The sequence below is a fragment of the Oncorhynchus masou genome, chromosome 21, assembly GCF_036934945.1.
Source record: "Oncorhynchus masou masou isolate Uvic2021 chromosome 21, UVic_Omas_1.1, whole genome shotgun sequence".
NCBI classification, from domain to species: Eukaryota; Metazoa; Chordata; class Actinopteri; order Salmoniformes; family Salmonidae; genus Oncorhynchus; species Oncorhynchus masou.
In genome coordinates, this window is record NC_088232.1 from 23,272,270 (window position 1) to 23,289,825 (window position 17,556).

The following is a 17,556-nucleotide window of genomic DNA, read 5'->3' on the forward strand; positions in this document are numbered from 1 at the left end:
CGAAGCATGTGACAAATACAATTTGATTTGACTTCATCAGCTATGGTTATGAGAACGGCAGAGGGATATAATCAGAGGGTAAGACCACATTATGCAGATCCCACTTTCTCCTCTCCTTTTGTATTTCTGTAGCACCGCGCCAGCTATCCAGACAGAACAAGGAATAAGAGTTAGAGAGAGGGTACTGAGGCTTGACAGATTCCTACCAGAACTCAGAATCAATGCAGCAGCTCAGTGAGGAAAGCCCACCAGGGCTGCTGTGTGTGTGTGTGTTTACGCAAGTGTGTGTGTATGTGTGTGTGTGTGTGTGTGTGTGTGTGTGTGTGTCAGCCAGGCAGGGAGGCAGCTAGCTCCTCATTTTGATGCTGAGGAGAGAGTCGCTGTCTCTGGGCAGAAAAATGCCATCTCCCTTTCCCTCTGAGATCCTGAGGAGTGAGGGGGTGGGGGGGTCTGGTCTCTGCTGTGAGGTGAGCAGCTGGCTGAATTGGGAGGGGAGAGGGAGAGTAGTGGAGGGTAGAGGAGGGTAGAGGAGAGCGAGTTGAGCTTTATTGACACAGACCCAAACCTCATTACCCATACAGATGAAGCTACCCTCCATGGCTGCATTAGCTCCAAGACCTGGTGTCTCTTTGAGTGTGTGATCTGGGATGGATCTACCTAATCAGGCGATGCCTCCAGAAAACAAAAATATATAATAATAATTTGTCACAGGTGCAGTGAAATGTGTTGTTTTACAGGGTCATCCATAGTAGTACGGCACCCCTGGATCAAGTAAGGGTTAAGTGCCTTGCTCAAGGGCACATCGACCGATTTTTCACCGTGTCGGCTTGGGTTTTCGAACCAGCGACCGTTCGGTTACTGGCCCAACGGTCTAACCGCCAGGCTACCTGCCGCCCAAGTGTGTCAGTCATCAGTTCAGCATGTGACCTTCAGTAAACGACTTGCTTCGAAAACAAACCTGAACTATTATTATTCTAGAATGTTCACCACGCCTGATTATACCTTTATTGTAACAGGCTTTTGTCCATGATGGCAAACGTATCAACTGCTGGACAAAATTCAATGTAAAACATTTAAATGAGAGCTGAAAGCGGAGGCCTGGGAATCACACAGCCAATATGCAATGATTCATACAGATGGTAAGAAATGACCAGAAACTAGGCCTAATGATAGTTGTCTGCAGGCATAATATCCCCATTGGAACAGCATCAGGAAATTCTCTGGAATATGGGAAACAGGAACTGTGCGTCACTGTCTATGAGGTCGAGGAGAGAGAGCACCACGACTCAACTATTCTGTAATCCAACACAGAAACAACGACAGACAAAGCTGCCTGAACCCCTGCCGAGAAATGTTATGTTTGAAAAATTCAAACAACTGTCTGTGCCAACTGCCAAGGGTCGTGGACAAATGGCTGTCTGCTTCTAATTTACAGACGGGGGATATCGGGATTCATATTTAAGCCAGAGACAGCATGTGTCCGGCAGCACAACGCTGGAGAGGCCAAACAAAAGAAATGAGAGGAAATAAATCTAATCGAGAACAGTTTTTGAAAAAGAACAAGAGCGCTGTGGAGTGGTGATAGTGGAAGTAGTCCACCAACACAGATACTGCAGACAGGCAGAGGCAGGTGTGGACCGGGTCCAGGACGCACGTCCAAGTGTGTTCTCACTGAACCCACCCGGTGAGCTATAACACAAGTAAACAGAGCACAGACTGCCACGCTTGCTTGAGCAATTGAGATGGAGGCACATTTTTGTTTGCAAATGGCTTCATTAATATGTTGTGTGGAAATAGAAGGCATTAAGTCACACCCCTGCCTCATTTTACAATGTCATGCCATACAAATGACTGAATCCATCAGGCAACCATCCAGTCACATTTGAGGGGGGTGTCAAGTCGTGTGCTACAGTTCCTTCCCCCTTACCTGAGCATCTGGCAGCCCCATCCTAGTCCTGTGACCTTTCCAATGAAGGAAAAGACTGACGCCATTATGGGGGGGGGCAGCTGCATCAATCAGTGTGTTTGTGTTGTCATGCTCTGACATTAGCTCAGAGCTGATTATCGGCCGGCTGCCATTTTGGAGATGATCAGCATACGAGCTGCCATTTTGGCTCAGGTTGGTTTTTAGTTATATTATAATACGAGGTGGAGGGAGTAGTGTCCCACTGAGCCAACATTTAGGAAAACAAACTGAAAACACATCATACCATAGTAATGTGTGTTGTCTGGTTGCTATGTGATGACATCATCTGTGTAACCTGTTCACTGTGCTTTCCTTTATGTTGAAATCCTATGCTTCCTCTCGTTGCCTGTTCTCTGGACAGATTTATCATTCACACCATGTATAATCCTTGGGATTAGAACACCATATTGAGTGAACCCATGCGAGTCAAATCAGTGAAATTGCTGTGGTCTGAGAAGCTTTGTCCACTCTAGTAATGATATTTTTCTGGTGTAATCTAGCTTCTTCAAAGCGGGATAGAATTAGAACCTGTTTCTATGATTGGAAGAGCATTGAAAACTGTTATATTATGGCTGTAATGAGATGACTTTTCACCCAGAGAGAGACTCTGTATCGTTATGCTAAAGACTACTCCTTTCTGAAGGACCCTGTCTGTGTGCTGTGGACATAAGGCAGCCAAACGGTCTCCATTTCAATGTTTAAACCACTTATTCCGCACTCCATTAGAGAGAGAGAGAGAGAGAGTGCGCAAGAGAGAGAGAGAGAGAGAGAGAGAGAGCGAGAGGGAGAATGAGACAGAGCTCAGCCTTGGGTGCTGCATCGCAAGCCATTAGGCAATCTCACCCACGTGAACTTGATTAATGTCACAATGAATCTCTAGGCATGAAAAGGCATCGCTCCGCCACCACTCCATAAGATGAAGGCAACGCTTCGGATGTGTAGCGGATATTTATACTGAACAAAAATATAAACATAACATGCAACAATTTCAAAGATTTTACTGAGTTACAGTTCATATAAGGAAATCAGTTCATTTAAATAAATGCATTAGGGCCTAGCCTTAGCCCCTAACCTAATGCCTTGATAGGACATAGGCCCACCCACTGGGGAGCCAGACCCAGCTTATCAGAATGAGTTTTTTCCTACAAAAGGGCTTTACACAGCAATAAATACTCCTCAGTAACCCTCCCTCCCTCCCCTCAGACGATCCCACAGGTGAAGAAGCTGGATGTGGAGGTCCTGGGCTGGTGTGGTTAAACATGGTCTGCGATTGCGAGGCCGGTTACGTACTGCCAAATTCTCTAAAACGATGCTGGAGGCGGCTTATGATAGAGAAATGAACAATACATTATCTGGCAACAGCTCTGATTGACATACCTGAGGTCAGCATGACAATCGCATGCTCCCTCAAAACTTGAGACATCTGTGGCATTGTGCTGTGTGACAGAATGGCACATTTTAGAGTGGCCTTTTATTGTGCCCAGCACAAGGTGCACCTCTCTAATGACCAGGCTGTTTAATCAGCTTCTTGATATGCCACACCTGTCAGGGGGATGGATTATCTTGGCGAAGGAGAAATGTTCACTAACAGGGATGTAAACAACCTTGTGCAAAAATAAAAACATGGGACCAACACTTCACATGTTGTGTTTATATTTTTGTATATACTTCAAATAACCTCTCTCTTTTATATGAGGAAGTGATTTGACAATTTCTTGGCTTGTTTGAAAGGCAGTAAACAAACAAACAAACAAACAAACAAACAAACAAACAAACAAACAAACAAACAAACGAGACTTCTCCTGAGATTTACAACGTTGATTAAATCTATGGTTTCTCCATGCTTTCACAAAAGTTCTCCCTGTTCAGTTCTCCAGAAACAACATGGCAGGATGGCCTACTGGATACTAATGTTGGCAAGGAAGGGAAACAAAAAATCAGTCAAGAATGAAAGAAATGACATTCATTTGTGTGCCATTACCTTACCATGAATAAATAAGGTACCATTTCCCTGGGTAAAACCTCCAGGGTCCTCACCGTCTCTCAAGCAGACTCACTGAGAAGAAGGATAGTGGAGGGAAGCACTGAGATGTCCCTACATGCCAAACATCTGCTACGTTACAGATTCTCACTGCTCATCACAACATTACATGTCTATCTATGCTAGGTGCAGTTAGCGCATTAACCAAAAGGTTGCTAGTTTGAATCCCCGAGCAGACAAGGTGAGAAATCTGTGGATCTGCCCCGTGAGCAAGGTATTTAACCCCCATTGCTCCAGGATCACTGTCAATAATGGCTGATTCCATTTCACACCTCGCACAAGTTACCTTCCACTTGCAGTGAAACAGGACAAATATAGGCGTCCCCAGTTTCCAGTCAGTCACTTCAGAGTCCACATCTCACATAGAATTTATTGGGTCGAGCTGAGAGCTGGCAGGGCAGCAGTCGTCCCAAATGGCACCCTAATCCCTATGTAGTGCACTACTTTTAACCAGGGGCCATGGGGAATAGGGCGTCATTTGGGACGCATCCCGTCCTCTCCTCCCCACTGACAACTACCTGTCATAGGGATTGTTCCACTTGGCTTAGACCTCCGCAGCCTCCAGTGTGCTCTCAACAGGAGATACACAGCTCTCAACAACGGAGCTCAGCGCAGGCAATCACTGCCCTGAATTCTCCCAATTTGCCCTCCGCACATTCCCCACTTGACAACAACAACTCAAAATGCTGTGAGGACATTTATTATAGTCAGAAAGTTTCTCCAGGGATCAGGGATAGATTTGCTTGAATGACCATGTTGGGGGACTGTTGGGCTTGTTCTCCATCTTTAACATCTCTACCCTCACATCGGTGGTGGTACATACTGGTGGTGGAGGGGAGTCACCTCAAACATTTAAACTGCTTAGAGTTCAACAAAGGTTCTATTAATGAAATGATCTGTTTATGTCCATTAAAGCTCGACTCTTTAGTTGCCACATCCATTTTTTTGACCGATAAATTAACAATAGGATATTATACCCATTGATGCCTCATGAGCTTAGTTCAACTGTCGTACCCCATCAGAACCCAGAATATGAACTTGTTTTACACCAATGTTTGGAAACAACATTGGCGTAACGTTCAGGCTAATTTTAGCCCCAAGCTGTAGGAGAGACAGGAGCAGTCCACCTGTGTGTTACCTGTTGCAGGAGAGTGCCTCTAACTGGGAGTGCAGGGTCTCTCCGTCCTTAGCCCTCAGCATGGCCTCCACATTTTCCTCCAGGGTCTTCTTGTGTCGTTGGACCTGCCGGAGGACCCTCTCAGCATCCTCAAACATGGATGGGCACGGCCGGCTCTGCTGCAGCAGGGTGGGGGTGGGCCTGGCGGGAGGCAGGGGGAGGACTGGAGGGAGCACTACGGCCACCTCTTCCCGAGACTGTTGGGGGGAGGGTGGGGGGACCTTTACATGACACATGCACAGTTCACCACAGAGACATATATTTAGAAAGATCTCGATTACCTTTGGCTCCACACATTTCAACATTTTGTCGGCTGGGCTTAGCTATTTAGGTCAAAACCATTCAGAAGCATAAGAGGAGTAAAATAAAAGAAGAATCCATTACACTCCAGTTTGATTCTGGCTTTAATAACTGTCACTATCGGGCGACAGGCAGCGGTGAGAGAGAATGCTAGCCAGGCTATTGCATCTGCTGCATCCACTACCAATAGCAATAGTTACTCCAAAATCACCTTTTTCCTGTGCTGATGAAAGAGAGAGAGAGAGAGAGAGAGATAGGGACCCGTTCTGTTCCCTCTCTTCTTTCTCCCCACCCATCACAAGGCATTCCTTTCAGGCAGATCTGATACAGCTGGAGACCTTGGATGTTTCTTTCATCCTCCCCTCATCTTGTTCTCGTCTCGTGTATATATATATATATGACATGAATCTGTGTGCCTGGCTGCCCCGCGTGGCTGCGTGGGAAGGAACAGACGACAGCCTTCCATCGTTCGTTGGGCCGAGGGTCGTTTGTTTCAGCCTCGTGCTTCCCCATCGCTTTCGCAAATAGTGCAAAATCAAGACCACTTACAACGGTTATCAGGCACCATTTCCCGACTTTTGTGTATAAGCGGGTTATTTGTCTCGCTCGCTTTCTGTGGGAAAGGCATTTTCACAGCAACAGTGGACTGCAGTAAAAGGGGGGAGTTTCGTCCTTGCTTTTCACATCTGCGCTGCTGACAGCAATTCAGTCATTCTGTCTGAAATGTGGCAACTGAAATAGTCTGGTGAGGTACAGCATGGAAATAAGAAATTCCTTAGTTGCCAAGTCAATCCCAGAACCTGTAGAGAACAGGCATTGTGAAAACACCAGACTGACCAAACTTAATCAGAATGCATGTCAATGAGTCACATCCAATAGAGTATTCACCCAACACACCAATAGGCTAGCACAGGACCAACCAACCATTGCAACAACTGTCATCATTACTCTTTCTCTCTGTAGAAAAAGCCAGAGTGGTTGAATAATAGGCTTGGGGAAATCTCTTTCTGCTCTAGCCATTGTGCATTCTCCTTTGGTCCATGTGTAAAACAGAGATAACAACACCACTGATTTATCGCTTTAAGTCCATAAAATGGGGACACAGCTGAAAACGCAGGGATACAAGTGCGGCATTGTGTCTGTCCGCTGCTTGGCGGTGGCTTGGTATGGATGGATGGATGGATGGCAACACAGACCGTACAACACAGAATGTAGGGAGGAAAACCTCCCTACCTCGTGAGGCTGGCACTGCAGAGGCAGGCAGGGGTTGCTATGGGAACCTACCATGGAGACGCAGGGAGGAGGGTGGTGGTGCATGGTGGCGGGAGAGGGGATAGTGAGCTGCTTGCTGCTGCTGCTGCTTGTGGTGTTGCTGGTCTTGGCTGATGCCGTCTCTCTGACAGTCTCTCTGCTCCCTGCAGCAGGAAAAGCCTCGCGAGCCTGGATGGGAAGGACAGTGGAACGCAACACAGGGTGTCTGAGTACCACCCGATTGACACAAAGCGGGGTTGGTTGGACATGTTTCTCTGACTCAAAGTCATACTGGAGGATCTGATCTCGTTGTAAGAGGCCACACGTGATCATTTGTGGGACACAGAAATGCTGTACTCATACATTTTCATCATGACCAAGCATTCACAAAATGTCCTACACCAGCAGAACGGGGGACCATTAAATGATCATGCCTGCCACTAAACCCCACGATAAAAGAACTACTGCATTAAAACCTGGTGTGACAATGACAGGCATTCCATTTAATCCAGACACACAGCGAAGGGACCTGGGTGTTACTGCCTATTCTGAGGGCAGAGAGAGAAAGACACAGAGAGAGAGAGAGAGAGAGAGAGAGAGAGAGAGAGAGAGAGAGAGAGAGAGAGAGAGAAAAACGTGCTTCCTTCCTATTCTTGCAGCCCACAGACAGACCTACAGACCAACAGGCGGACCGACTGACAGAGACAGAGAGACAGACAGGCAGGCAGACAGACAGCGGCAGGCCAAATAGCATTCACACCCTGCATCCTCAATTATATGCTAATGTATAATTTGCCGTGTGCTACATTATTCTAAGCTGATGGAATTTTTCAGCAGCGGCAGAGGCGTGCTCGGAAACTCAATGCCTGGTTGGCGCGGCGACGGGATCAGAGTGTAATAGACGGGAACAGGCGTCGGGCGGCTGTGGCAGCGCGTTCGTTGGGTAAGGATGAAGAAGTGTTGTAATTTATTAAGGGGAGAGGAGAGGGAGAGGGTAGAAACAATAGAACACTGCTGTCTTGGTCATTGAAATACCAGACACACTCATGTCTTGGCTTGATTTCATCAGTGGTAAAGGCACCAATTAGATTAGCAAAATCCCAAAGCTGAACACAGACGAGAGGATGATATTGGCCCACTTAGGGAAACAGGAAACGTCCTGACGGCTCTGTGTGTGTGTGTGTGTGTGTGTGTGTGTGTGTGTGTGTGTGTGTGTGTTGTCGGGGTGCCTCCCGTCGTTCAGAGCAATAAATGGGTACAGGGATAATCTCATTCTCCAGTCTGAATGTCTCCAATATGCCAATAATAGATTTAGGAGGAACTGAGCAGCACCAGCAATAACAGCTTATAGACTTGGTGCATTAGAATACAAAAGGAAAGTTAATGGAAAAGGCCACACAGAACTGGTGTAATGGGAAAGTCATTGTGAGGGCCGACAGCAGTTGACAGTTTTTCTCTTGACCTTGATTATCTTCTAGGGGAAAAGAAAACTGTTTGACAATAGTTTGGAGTTCCTCAAGGCTCTGTTCTCAGACGTCTTTTGTTCTCATTATATTGCTACCAGTAGAGGTTATTCAAGAAGGCTTAAAAAAGTGCAGGGAAAATCTCTATATACAGTATTCTTGATAAGATAGACAGTTGATATTTCTTGACAGTTTATAGTTCCTCTCAGTCAGTCCATCTCACCTGCAGCAGGGTCTGCATCTCAGTTTTGAGGCGTCCCAGTTCCTGAAGAGTATCATTGGCTCGTTTCACGGCTGAGCTGGGTTGCTCAGGAACCCCAAAGGATGATGGGAGGCCTGGCTGGTGACCTCCTCCTCCTCTACCTTGGTGATTTGTGTCGCTGTGCTTCGCTAATGCTGCAATGACCAGCTCTCTAACCCCCTCTTGCTGGTGTTGGCCTTCCCTGTAAGGAAATAAAGTGTGGGCGTTAGATGAAGAATGCTTCTATTGTTCATTTTCTTGTCAGATGACACAAATTCCATCTTTGCAGGCAAAACTGTCTGCAATGCCAATGCTATGACATCATTACAACTTTGCAATGATGGTATTACAAAATCTGAATGTGCCCGCTGAACTTGGTCAGTTCATCCATTAGGAAAGTAGGAGAGGAGAGCCAGCCTTCCGTCTGGCCTGGAGAAGTGTTTGCCCTTCAGGGAAGAGGGCCAGAGTGGTGGCACAGCACCAATAACATGACTCACACATAGAATGGCTTCCAAGCAGACTACGTAATGCTGTTGCTAGATCGCCAAAGACTTAAATTGCATTAAGTGGCTGAGTCGAGTGAGTCCTGCTTTGGATGGAGGGGAAAGCCCATAGGGTCATTCAGAGGCCAATGAGGCCGACTGTCTTGTTATATTGCCATACTTGGTTGAGACTCTAGCCCGCTACAATATCCAATAGTAACAGGCTGTTATTAGTGTATGAAAAAAAACACATGAACTGTCCGTCCTTTTCCTGTACAGTGAGCCTCATTATTTACATTTCAGTTTCATATGAGTGATAATTGGCATACAATCAAATCCGTCTAATATTGGAGCTGAGAGCTGTGTTTACACTGGCAGGGATGGAGCCGATAATGAGTGGACTCCGAAGATCTGAGCGAGGGGGTTCATGGAGGTACAACCAAGGCCTCTCTGACTCTGTGCGTGTGCTTCAAATGAACTGTTTTTATAGTGTAGGGTTGACAATTCATCGTGTGTTACTGACTGTGAACTCAATGGCTCCAATACTGCTGGGTCTGTCCACTTTTTTGAGAAATGAATCACACACACACAGACAGTTTCCATTTAACTTCATCATAGTAACATATTTGAAATGATACAAAAGCAACTTCATCCACAGTAGACAGACTGTTATAATCATCCCTGTCGGGTTCTACAGGCAGGAACAGAACCACCTACTGTGAATTGCCAAAACTGTCACACAAAAGTACCGCCATTGAAATCACAACGATCCTCTAGATTCTTTTGTCTTGTCATGTCGCAAAAAAAAAAATGGGAAAAAGTATTCCTTAATTTCTATGGTTTCACAGCAGGCGATGGGAGACTTTCTTGACGCTTTTCTGCATAGCCGCGGGAAGTAGTTAGATTAGTTTTTTTTGCCCGCGCTGCAGACGGATATAGCTGTACGTTAATACAGGACAAGTAAAGGCCCTGTGCACTACTTTTGTCAAAATAAAATAATGTACAAAACAAAAAGAATGGAGAGACAGAGAGAACACTGAGGCCTACACATTTTAATGTAGTGTATCCCAAATCGGGAAGGAGGAAACGAGAGAAGATGCGAGAGAGGCTAGCTGACATGTATGGCTCCCCCTGAGCCGTGCTCACAATGCAAAGGTCACCATTGAGAGGCAGAGGCAGTGGCCATCTACTGGGCAGGGTGCGTGTGTGTACTTATTTACAGTTCCCTCCTGAATTATTGGCAACCTAGGTAAATATGAAAAAAAATGGCTGTTGAAAAATGTCATTGTTGTTTATCAGCTTGATTTTACAATCAAAATATCATATGAATCTAACCTTTAATTTATTTATTTTTTAATCTACAAAAAAACAAAAAGTCAATAAATATGTTTTATTATTGAAATTCTTATTAACAAAATCGAATTGATTAAGATTTTTCTTTTTAAAGTGAATCTGAGTCCTTGGGAACTCTTAAGTGGTCATCCATGGCTTCTTGTTTCTCTGGGGTATAAATATGAGGTGATACCCAGGCCAAACTCCCTTAGACATCCATCAACATGGGATAGGCCAGAGAACACACAAATGAAATGAGACAAAAGGTTGCTGACCTTCATAAATCAGGCAGTGGCTCTAGAAAGATAGCTACACTCCTGAAAATACCCATATCCACTATTAGGTCAATAATTAAGAAACATAAAACTAGTAGAGCTGTGATGAACCTGCCTGAAAGAGGAGGCAGGTGTATTTTGCCCCCACGCACAGTAAGAAGGATGGTTCAAGTCACATTAAAAATCTCCAGGGATCACAGTTAGAGAATTGCAGAAGTTGGTTACATCTTGGGGTCACCAAGTCTCCAAAACTACAATTAGACGCCAACTCCAAGCCAACAAGTTATTTGGAAGGGTTGCCAGAAGAAAGCCTCTGCTGTCACCAGAACACAAACGTAAGCACCTGGAGTTTGTTAAAAATGTCCATGGAACTTTGTAAGGAATCAGGTTCTATTTTCTGATGAGACTAAAATAGAGCATTTTGGAAACAAACACCAGAGGTGGGTTTGGCATGAAAAGAGCCATGGTCATGCAGAAAATAATCTAATCCCCACTGTGAAGTACAGTGATGAATCTGTAATGTTGCGGGGCTGTTTTCCTTCCAAAGGCCCTGGTAACAATGTTAAGATACATGTTATCATGAACTCCAAGTACTAGTGTCCCTTCTTTGGACACTGTGTTAACAACCCTCCAGGCAAGCTTCAATGCCATACAACTCTCCTTCCCTGGCCTCCAATTGCTCTTAAATACAAGTAAAACTAAAAGCATGCTCTTCAACCGATCGCTACCTGCACCTGCCCAACATCACTACTCTGGACGGCTCTGACTTAGAATACGTGGACAACTACAAATACCTAGGTGTCTGGTTAGACTGTCCTTCCAGACCCATATCAAACATCTCCAATCCAAAGTTAAATCTAGAATTGGCTTCCTATTTCGCAACAAAGCATCCTTCACTCATGCTGCCAAACATACCCTTGTAAAACTGACCATCCTACCAATCCTCGACTTCGGCGATGTCCTTTACAAAATAGCCTCCAATACCCTACTCAACAGATTGGATGCAGTCTATCACAGTGCAATCCGTTTTGTCACCAAAGCCCCATATACTACCCACCATTGCGACCTGTACGCTCTCGTTGGCTGGCCCTCGCTTCATACTCGTCGCCAAACCCACTGGCTCCATGTCATCTACAAGACCCTGCTAGGTAAAGTCCCCCCTTATCTCAGCTCGCTGGTCACCATAGCATCTCCCACCTGTAGCACACGCTCCAGCAGGTATATCTCTCTAGTCACCCCCAAAACCAATTATTTCTTTAGCCGCCTCTCCTTCCAGTTCTCTGCTGCCAATGACTGGAACAAACTACAAAAATCTCTGAAACTGGAAACACTTATCTCCCTCACAAGCTTTAAGCACCAGCTGTCAGAGCAGCTCACAGATTACTGCACCTGTACATAGCCCACCTATAATTTAGCCCAAACAACTACCTCTTTCCCTACTGTATTTAATTAATTATTTATTTTGCTCCTTTGCATCCCATTATTTTGTATTTCTACTTTGCACATTCTTCCACTGCAAATCTACCATTCCAGTGTTTTACTTGCTATATTGTATTTACTTTGCCACCATGGCCTTTTTTTGCCTTTACCTCCCTTATCTCACCTCATTTGCTCACATTGTATATAGACTTGTTTATACTGTATTATTGACTGTATGTTTGTTTTACTCCATGTGTAACTGTGTCGTTGTATGCGTCGAACTGCTTTGCTTTATCTTGGCCAGGTCGCAATTGTAAATGAGAACTTGTTCTCAACTTGCCTACCTGGTTAAATAAAGGTGAAATAAATAAAATAAAATAAAAAAACTAGGAGATTTTAGGCCAAAACCTGTCTGCCTCTGCCAAGAAGCTAAAACTGGGTCATCGTTGGATATTCCAACAGGACAATGATCCAAAGCTTACCTCTAAATCCACACGAAAATGGTTGACTGACCATAGAATCAAGCTTTTTCAGGCCATCCCAGTCCCCTGACCTAAACCCCATTGAAAACCTGAGGGGTGAACTGAAGAAGAGAGTCCACAAGTGACGACCAAGGACTCTGACGGATCTGGACAGTTTCTGTATGGAGGAATGGTGCAAAAACCCTTCCTATGTGTTTCCCCAACTCATCAAACATAGGAGACCACTCAGAGTTGTTATCTTGGCAAAGGGAGGGGCTCACAAAGTACTAAACATTCTTTGAACAATTTAAACTCAATTCAAGTTTAGACTCATCATATTTTGAGTGTAAGAACAAGCTGATAAACAATGGCATTTGTTCATATATTTGTTTTTGTTCATATTTACTTAGGGTGCCAATAATTCAGGAGGCAACCATATTTAACAGAACGGACGGCTGCCGTGTGGGTAGCAATCATCCTGTCAACTTTTGGAGCAGAAAGGGGCTCTGCACCACGCGTCTCTGCAGCACACGTCTAGCCACCCTGGATTCTTCACAGTACTGCCTTATACAATACCCAGGCCACTGGCCCTGCAGTCGCAACTTCATTCTGTTTTTTTTTGACACAACTCAAAGAATCTTGCAGATTAGGAATGTTCTGACTCAAACTGACAAAGGACAGGATTTACTCTGGATGCGTAGCAGTGACAGGTATTGTGTACTTGACGTTCAACTCCGTTCCAGGAGATTGTAATCCTAGCGTCCAGGCTAAAACAGAGAATTATTGCTAGGACGGCAGCATCTCTACTCAGTATACTAAGTCCTCTATGGCGGTAGAACCATGCAAGTCAGATCCGCTGTGTGGGGTTTACAAAAACAAGTAATAATGTATTCAATTTGTTTTAGTGCTGGGCGGGAATATGATACACATTGACATTTATGTAAACAACTGAGGAAAAATGTATGCATAAATGATACAAGGTAAACTTCAAAGGGAAGGAGAATCTAACAGCCTCTGACCATTATCAGACTTTTAGATCCATGGACTAACATGGAACATGGTGTAAATGTCAATCTTCACAGTGGCAACCCGTCATTCAGGGGAGGTGGGGGAGAGCCCCACCTGTTTAGCTAAAAAAATAAAAATACATGTTTTGCATGTTATTTTGGCATTAATACTTGTCACATATCAGTTTGCAAACAATTATAAAAAATAATAATCAAATAATCATTGAGTTAATAAAGCCAAATACAAACATGGTATTTTTTTGCTTTCTTGAGTAAAGCAGCTCCAAAATGCAGGTGTTTCAACCTTGCTCAGTGCTTTCTGTGATGGTGGGGCAGCCAGTGGAAAAATACGGAGCGTAGGGATTGGTAATGTTCTCTAATTGTGCCGTGATTGGCTCATTGTTCTGTCACTCATGGGGACACTACCTCACCATAAAATCTACAGGGAGAGTTCTAAAATTCAAGCCCCTTGGGTGCTGCCATAGAGTTACATTAGAAGTGCCCATCCAAGAAGGCTCAAGGTCATTGAGCACATATAAAATGAAGTCAAAACACATTATATGTACCGTAGCTTTGATTGGACTGATCATGTCAACATCATACATTCAAAATCTTAGCTAGCAAGCTAGACAAGCAGTCAACGTCATGAATCACATCGAATCTACAGTCATCCTTTTCCATCCTTGTCATATGATGAGAAATTATTGATAAAACATCAGTTCTCATTTGTACTTTGGACATAAACATAACACAACAATCGCAAATTCAATAATGAGTGGTTTGGAAGGAATCAGTGGCTAACTGCAAGTGTTGCAAAGCAATCACTAGCCTGCTATTTAGTGGAGTGGGTGTATGGTCCAAGTCTGGGTTTTAAGGGTCTCTTTTACAAGCTTAAAAGGATAAATATTCATATGCCATAGGCCAGAAAAGGTTGAATACATTGGCCATGCTGTCAATCCAGCATGACTTCTGCTGCGTTCAAAACTACTGGAAACTCGGATATCTCAGACATCAGTCAGTTCAAGACAACTGGGAACTTGGGGAAAAAAACGAGCTCCTACTGGGAAAATACGTTTTGAATGGTCATCCAACTCAGAATTCCAAAACGGGAACTCGGGCCTCTTTCTAGAGCTCCAACATGAAGATCATTGATGTCATGATCAACCTTATTTCTTTCCGAGTTCCCAGTTGTCTTGAAAGCACCATCAATCCAGAAAATGTCAGACTTTGATGACAAAAGACAAAATTTGCCCACAAGGACCGCCGCGCAACCTTCCTTTTCAAATGAGTACAGCACAACAAGATGAGTCCAAATATGTATTGTATGCTGCTTCATAAAATGATGTAATATGCCAGGGAAATATGTACACGGTAGCTAAGAAAGTAATACTAAGTGTACGTTGTGTAGTAAGCTGTTAGTAGCCCATGTGCCTCACCCTGATTATGTGGTCCCTTTCCCCCTCAAAACTTAGCCTACTGTTCTGACTTGGTGGTGCAAGTAGCCCATAAGTAGCCCATAGCCTGTTTTAGATAAATGTAATCATTGAATAATGTAAGAGCATTCATTGTCTGCGTATATGCCACATTTATTTATCCTATGGCTCTGACTTGGTGTACAGGGAGAATACTGTAAGAACGGCCCACATTCTGAATTCTGTGGCTGTCCATTTCAAAAGTTCTGAACAAAGTTATATTGACTACGTCCGTCCTCGCTCGCTCATAAATGTCTTAACCGAAATTACGGACTGCCCCGTATCTGCTCGTCGTCCCCTTATGCCATAGTTTGTACATCTGAATTGTCAGTAAAAACCACATATGTTTAAGCAAGTCAGCCATATCAGGCAGTAAATGAGGCTGAATGAACTGTTTCGCTGCCAGACAAGGCTCCGCTGATAACCAGGTGTAGCAGAGGTAAGAATTCACTCCATGGTGCTGAATAGAAAGCTCTGCTGTTGGGACACCTTTATGTAGGTCCTAACAGTTAGTGGGTACTGTTAAAGTGTACCTTTATGTAGGTACTAACAGTTAGTGGGTACCGTTAAAGTGTACCTTTATGTAGGTCCTAACAGTTAGTGGGTACCGTTAAAGTGCACCTTTATGTAGGTACTAACAGTTAGTGGGTACCGTTAAAGTGCACCTTTATGTAGGTCCTAACAGTTAGTGGGTACCGTTAAAGTGTACCTTTATGTAGGTCCTAACAGTTAGTGGGTACCGTTAAAGTGCACCTTTATGTAGGTCCTAACAGTTAGTGGGTACTGTTAAAGTGTACCTTTATGTAGGTCCTAACAGTTAGTGGGTACCGTTAAAGTGTACCTTTATGTAGGGTAGGTCCTAACAGTTAGTGGGTACCGTTAAAGTGTACCTTTATGTAGGTCCTAACAGTTAGTGGGTACCATTAAAGTGCACCTTTATGTAGGCCCTAACAGTTAGTGGGTACCGTTAAAGTGCACCTTTATGTAGGTCCTAACATTTAGTGGGTACCGTTAAAGTGTACCTTTATGTAGGTCCTAACAGTTAGTGGGTACCGTTAAAGTGTACCTTTATGTAGGTCCTAACAGTTAGTGGGTACTGTTAAAGTGCACCTTTATGTAGGTACTAACAGTTAGTGGGTACCGTTAAAGTGCACCTTTATGTAGGTCCTAACAGTTAGTGGGTACTGTTAAAGTGCACCTTTATGTAGGCCCTAACAGTTAGTGGGTACCGTTAAAGTGCACCTTTATGTAGGTACTAACAGTTAGTGGGTACCGTTAAAGTGCACCTTTATGTAGGTCCTAACAGTTAGTGGGTACCGTTAAAGTGCACCTTTATGTAGGTACTAACAGTTAGTGGGTACCGTTAAAGTGCACCTTTATGTAGGTCCTAACAGTTAGTGGGTACCGTTAAAGTGCACCTTTATGTAGGTCCTAACAGTTAGTGGGTACCGTTAAAGTGCACCTTTATGTAGGTCCTAACAGTTAGTGGGTATCGTTAAAGTGTACCTTTATGTAGGTCCTAACAGTTAGTGGGTACCGTTAAAGTGTACCTTTATGAAGGTCCTAACAGTTAGTGGGTACCGTTAAAGTGCACCTTTATGTAGGTCCTAACAGTTAGTGGGTACCGTTAAAGTGCACCTTTATGTAGGTCCTAACAGTTAGTGGGTACCGTTAAAGTGTACCTTTATGTAGGTCCTAACAGTTAGTGGATACCGTTAAAGTGTAAATAACATCTTGTTTAGTGTTGTTGTGTAGTGGCTTTGCTGCCATGCAGAAGAACATTTAAAAAAAGTTTTATTTGACTTTTCTCCCCAATTTCGTGGGATCCAATTATTAGTAGCTACTATCTTGTCACATCGCTACAACTCCCGTACGGGCTCGGGAGAGATGAAGGTCAAGAGCCATGCATCCTCCGAAACACAACCCAATCAAGCAGCACTGCTTCTTAACACAGCGCGCATCCAACCCAGAAGCCAGCCGCACCAATGTGTCGGAGGAAACACCGTGCACCTGGCGCCCTGGTTAGTGTGCACTGCGCCCGGCCCGCCACAGGAGTCGCTAGTGCACGACGAGACAAGGATATCCCTACCGGCCAAACTCTCCCCAACCCGAACGACGCTAGGCCAAGTCTCTGGTGGCACAGCTAGCACTGCCTTAGACCACTGCGCCACCCGGGAGGCCTATAAGAACATTTTTACATGCTAAAATCACCACTGCAATCACGTGTCTCTTCTGCCCTCAGTTCTGCCCTCTGAGGGAGACCGAGACAGAAAGAAGAAGTAGCATTGGTTCCTTCATTTCCTTTTCGGGGGCGTTCTGTTCTCTTCCAATAAATAAACATTAAGGCAGAATGTCATGCTGTGTGTCTGGTAGCGCTGATGTATCCCACTCAGTAAGATGTTTTCAATCAGCCTTAAGACGCCTCAAAATGAGATAATCCATTTGAAGAGCGAGAGAGTGGCTTGTTGATGCCAGCCTTTTTGATCTTGCTCAAATTGATTAGGGTGGAGATACAGGGACTCTGAGACAAAACGTCCTGTTAGAGGTCACCGTATGCAAATGTCTACTCTCTCCCTCTCCCCTTCCATGGGAAATGTGTTCAAATAGAACAGATTGTTCAACTCACTCCGGCAACGTCTGAAACGGTTAGTGCACTACTTTTGAATAGG

The 17,556-nt window shown here is 44.5% G+C and overlaps 1 protein-coding gene across 3 annotated transcripts in view; it reads right to left on the bottom strand.

Moving 5' to 3' along the window:
* The window catches only part of kiaa0586 (KIAA0586 ortholog), a 122,611-nt gene that overhangs the window by 63,180 nt on the left and 41,875 nt on the right, over positions 1 to 17,556 (bottom strand). For 2 of the 3 annotated variants that reach the window (XM_064927816.1, XM_064927814.1), the window contains exons 10-12: positions 8,422 to 8,641; positions 6,769 to 6,924; positions 5,146 to 5,381 (exon numbers count right to left, since the gene is read on the bottom strand). In XM_064927816.1, coding sequence (XP_064783888.1) covers positions 5,146 to 5,381; positions 6,769 to 6,924; positions 8,422 to 8,641 — 612 coding nt within the window. The remainder of the gene's footprint in view (positions 1 to 5,145; positions 5,382 to 6,768; positions 6,925 to 8,421; positions 8,642 to 17,556) is intronic. The other variant, XM_064927815.1, reaches the window with a different exon arrangement.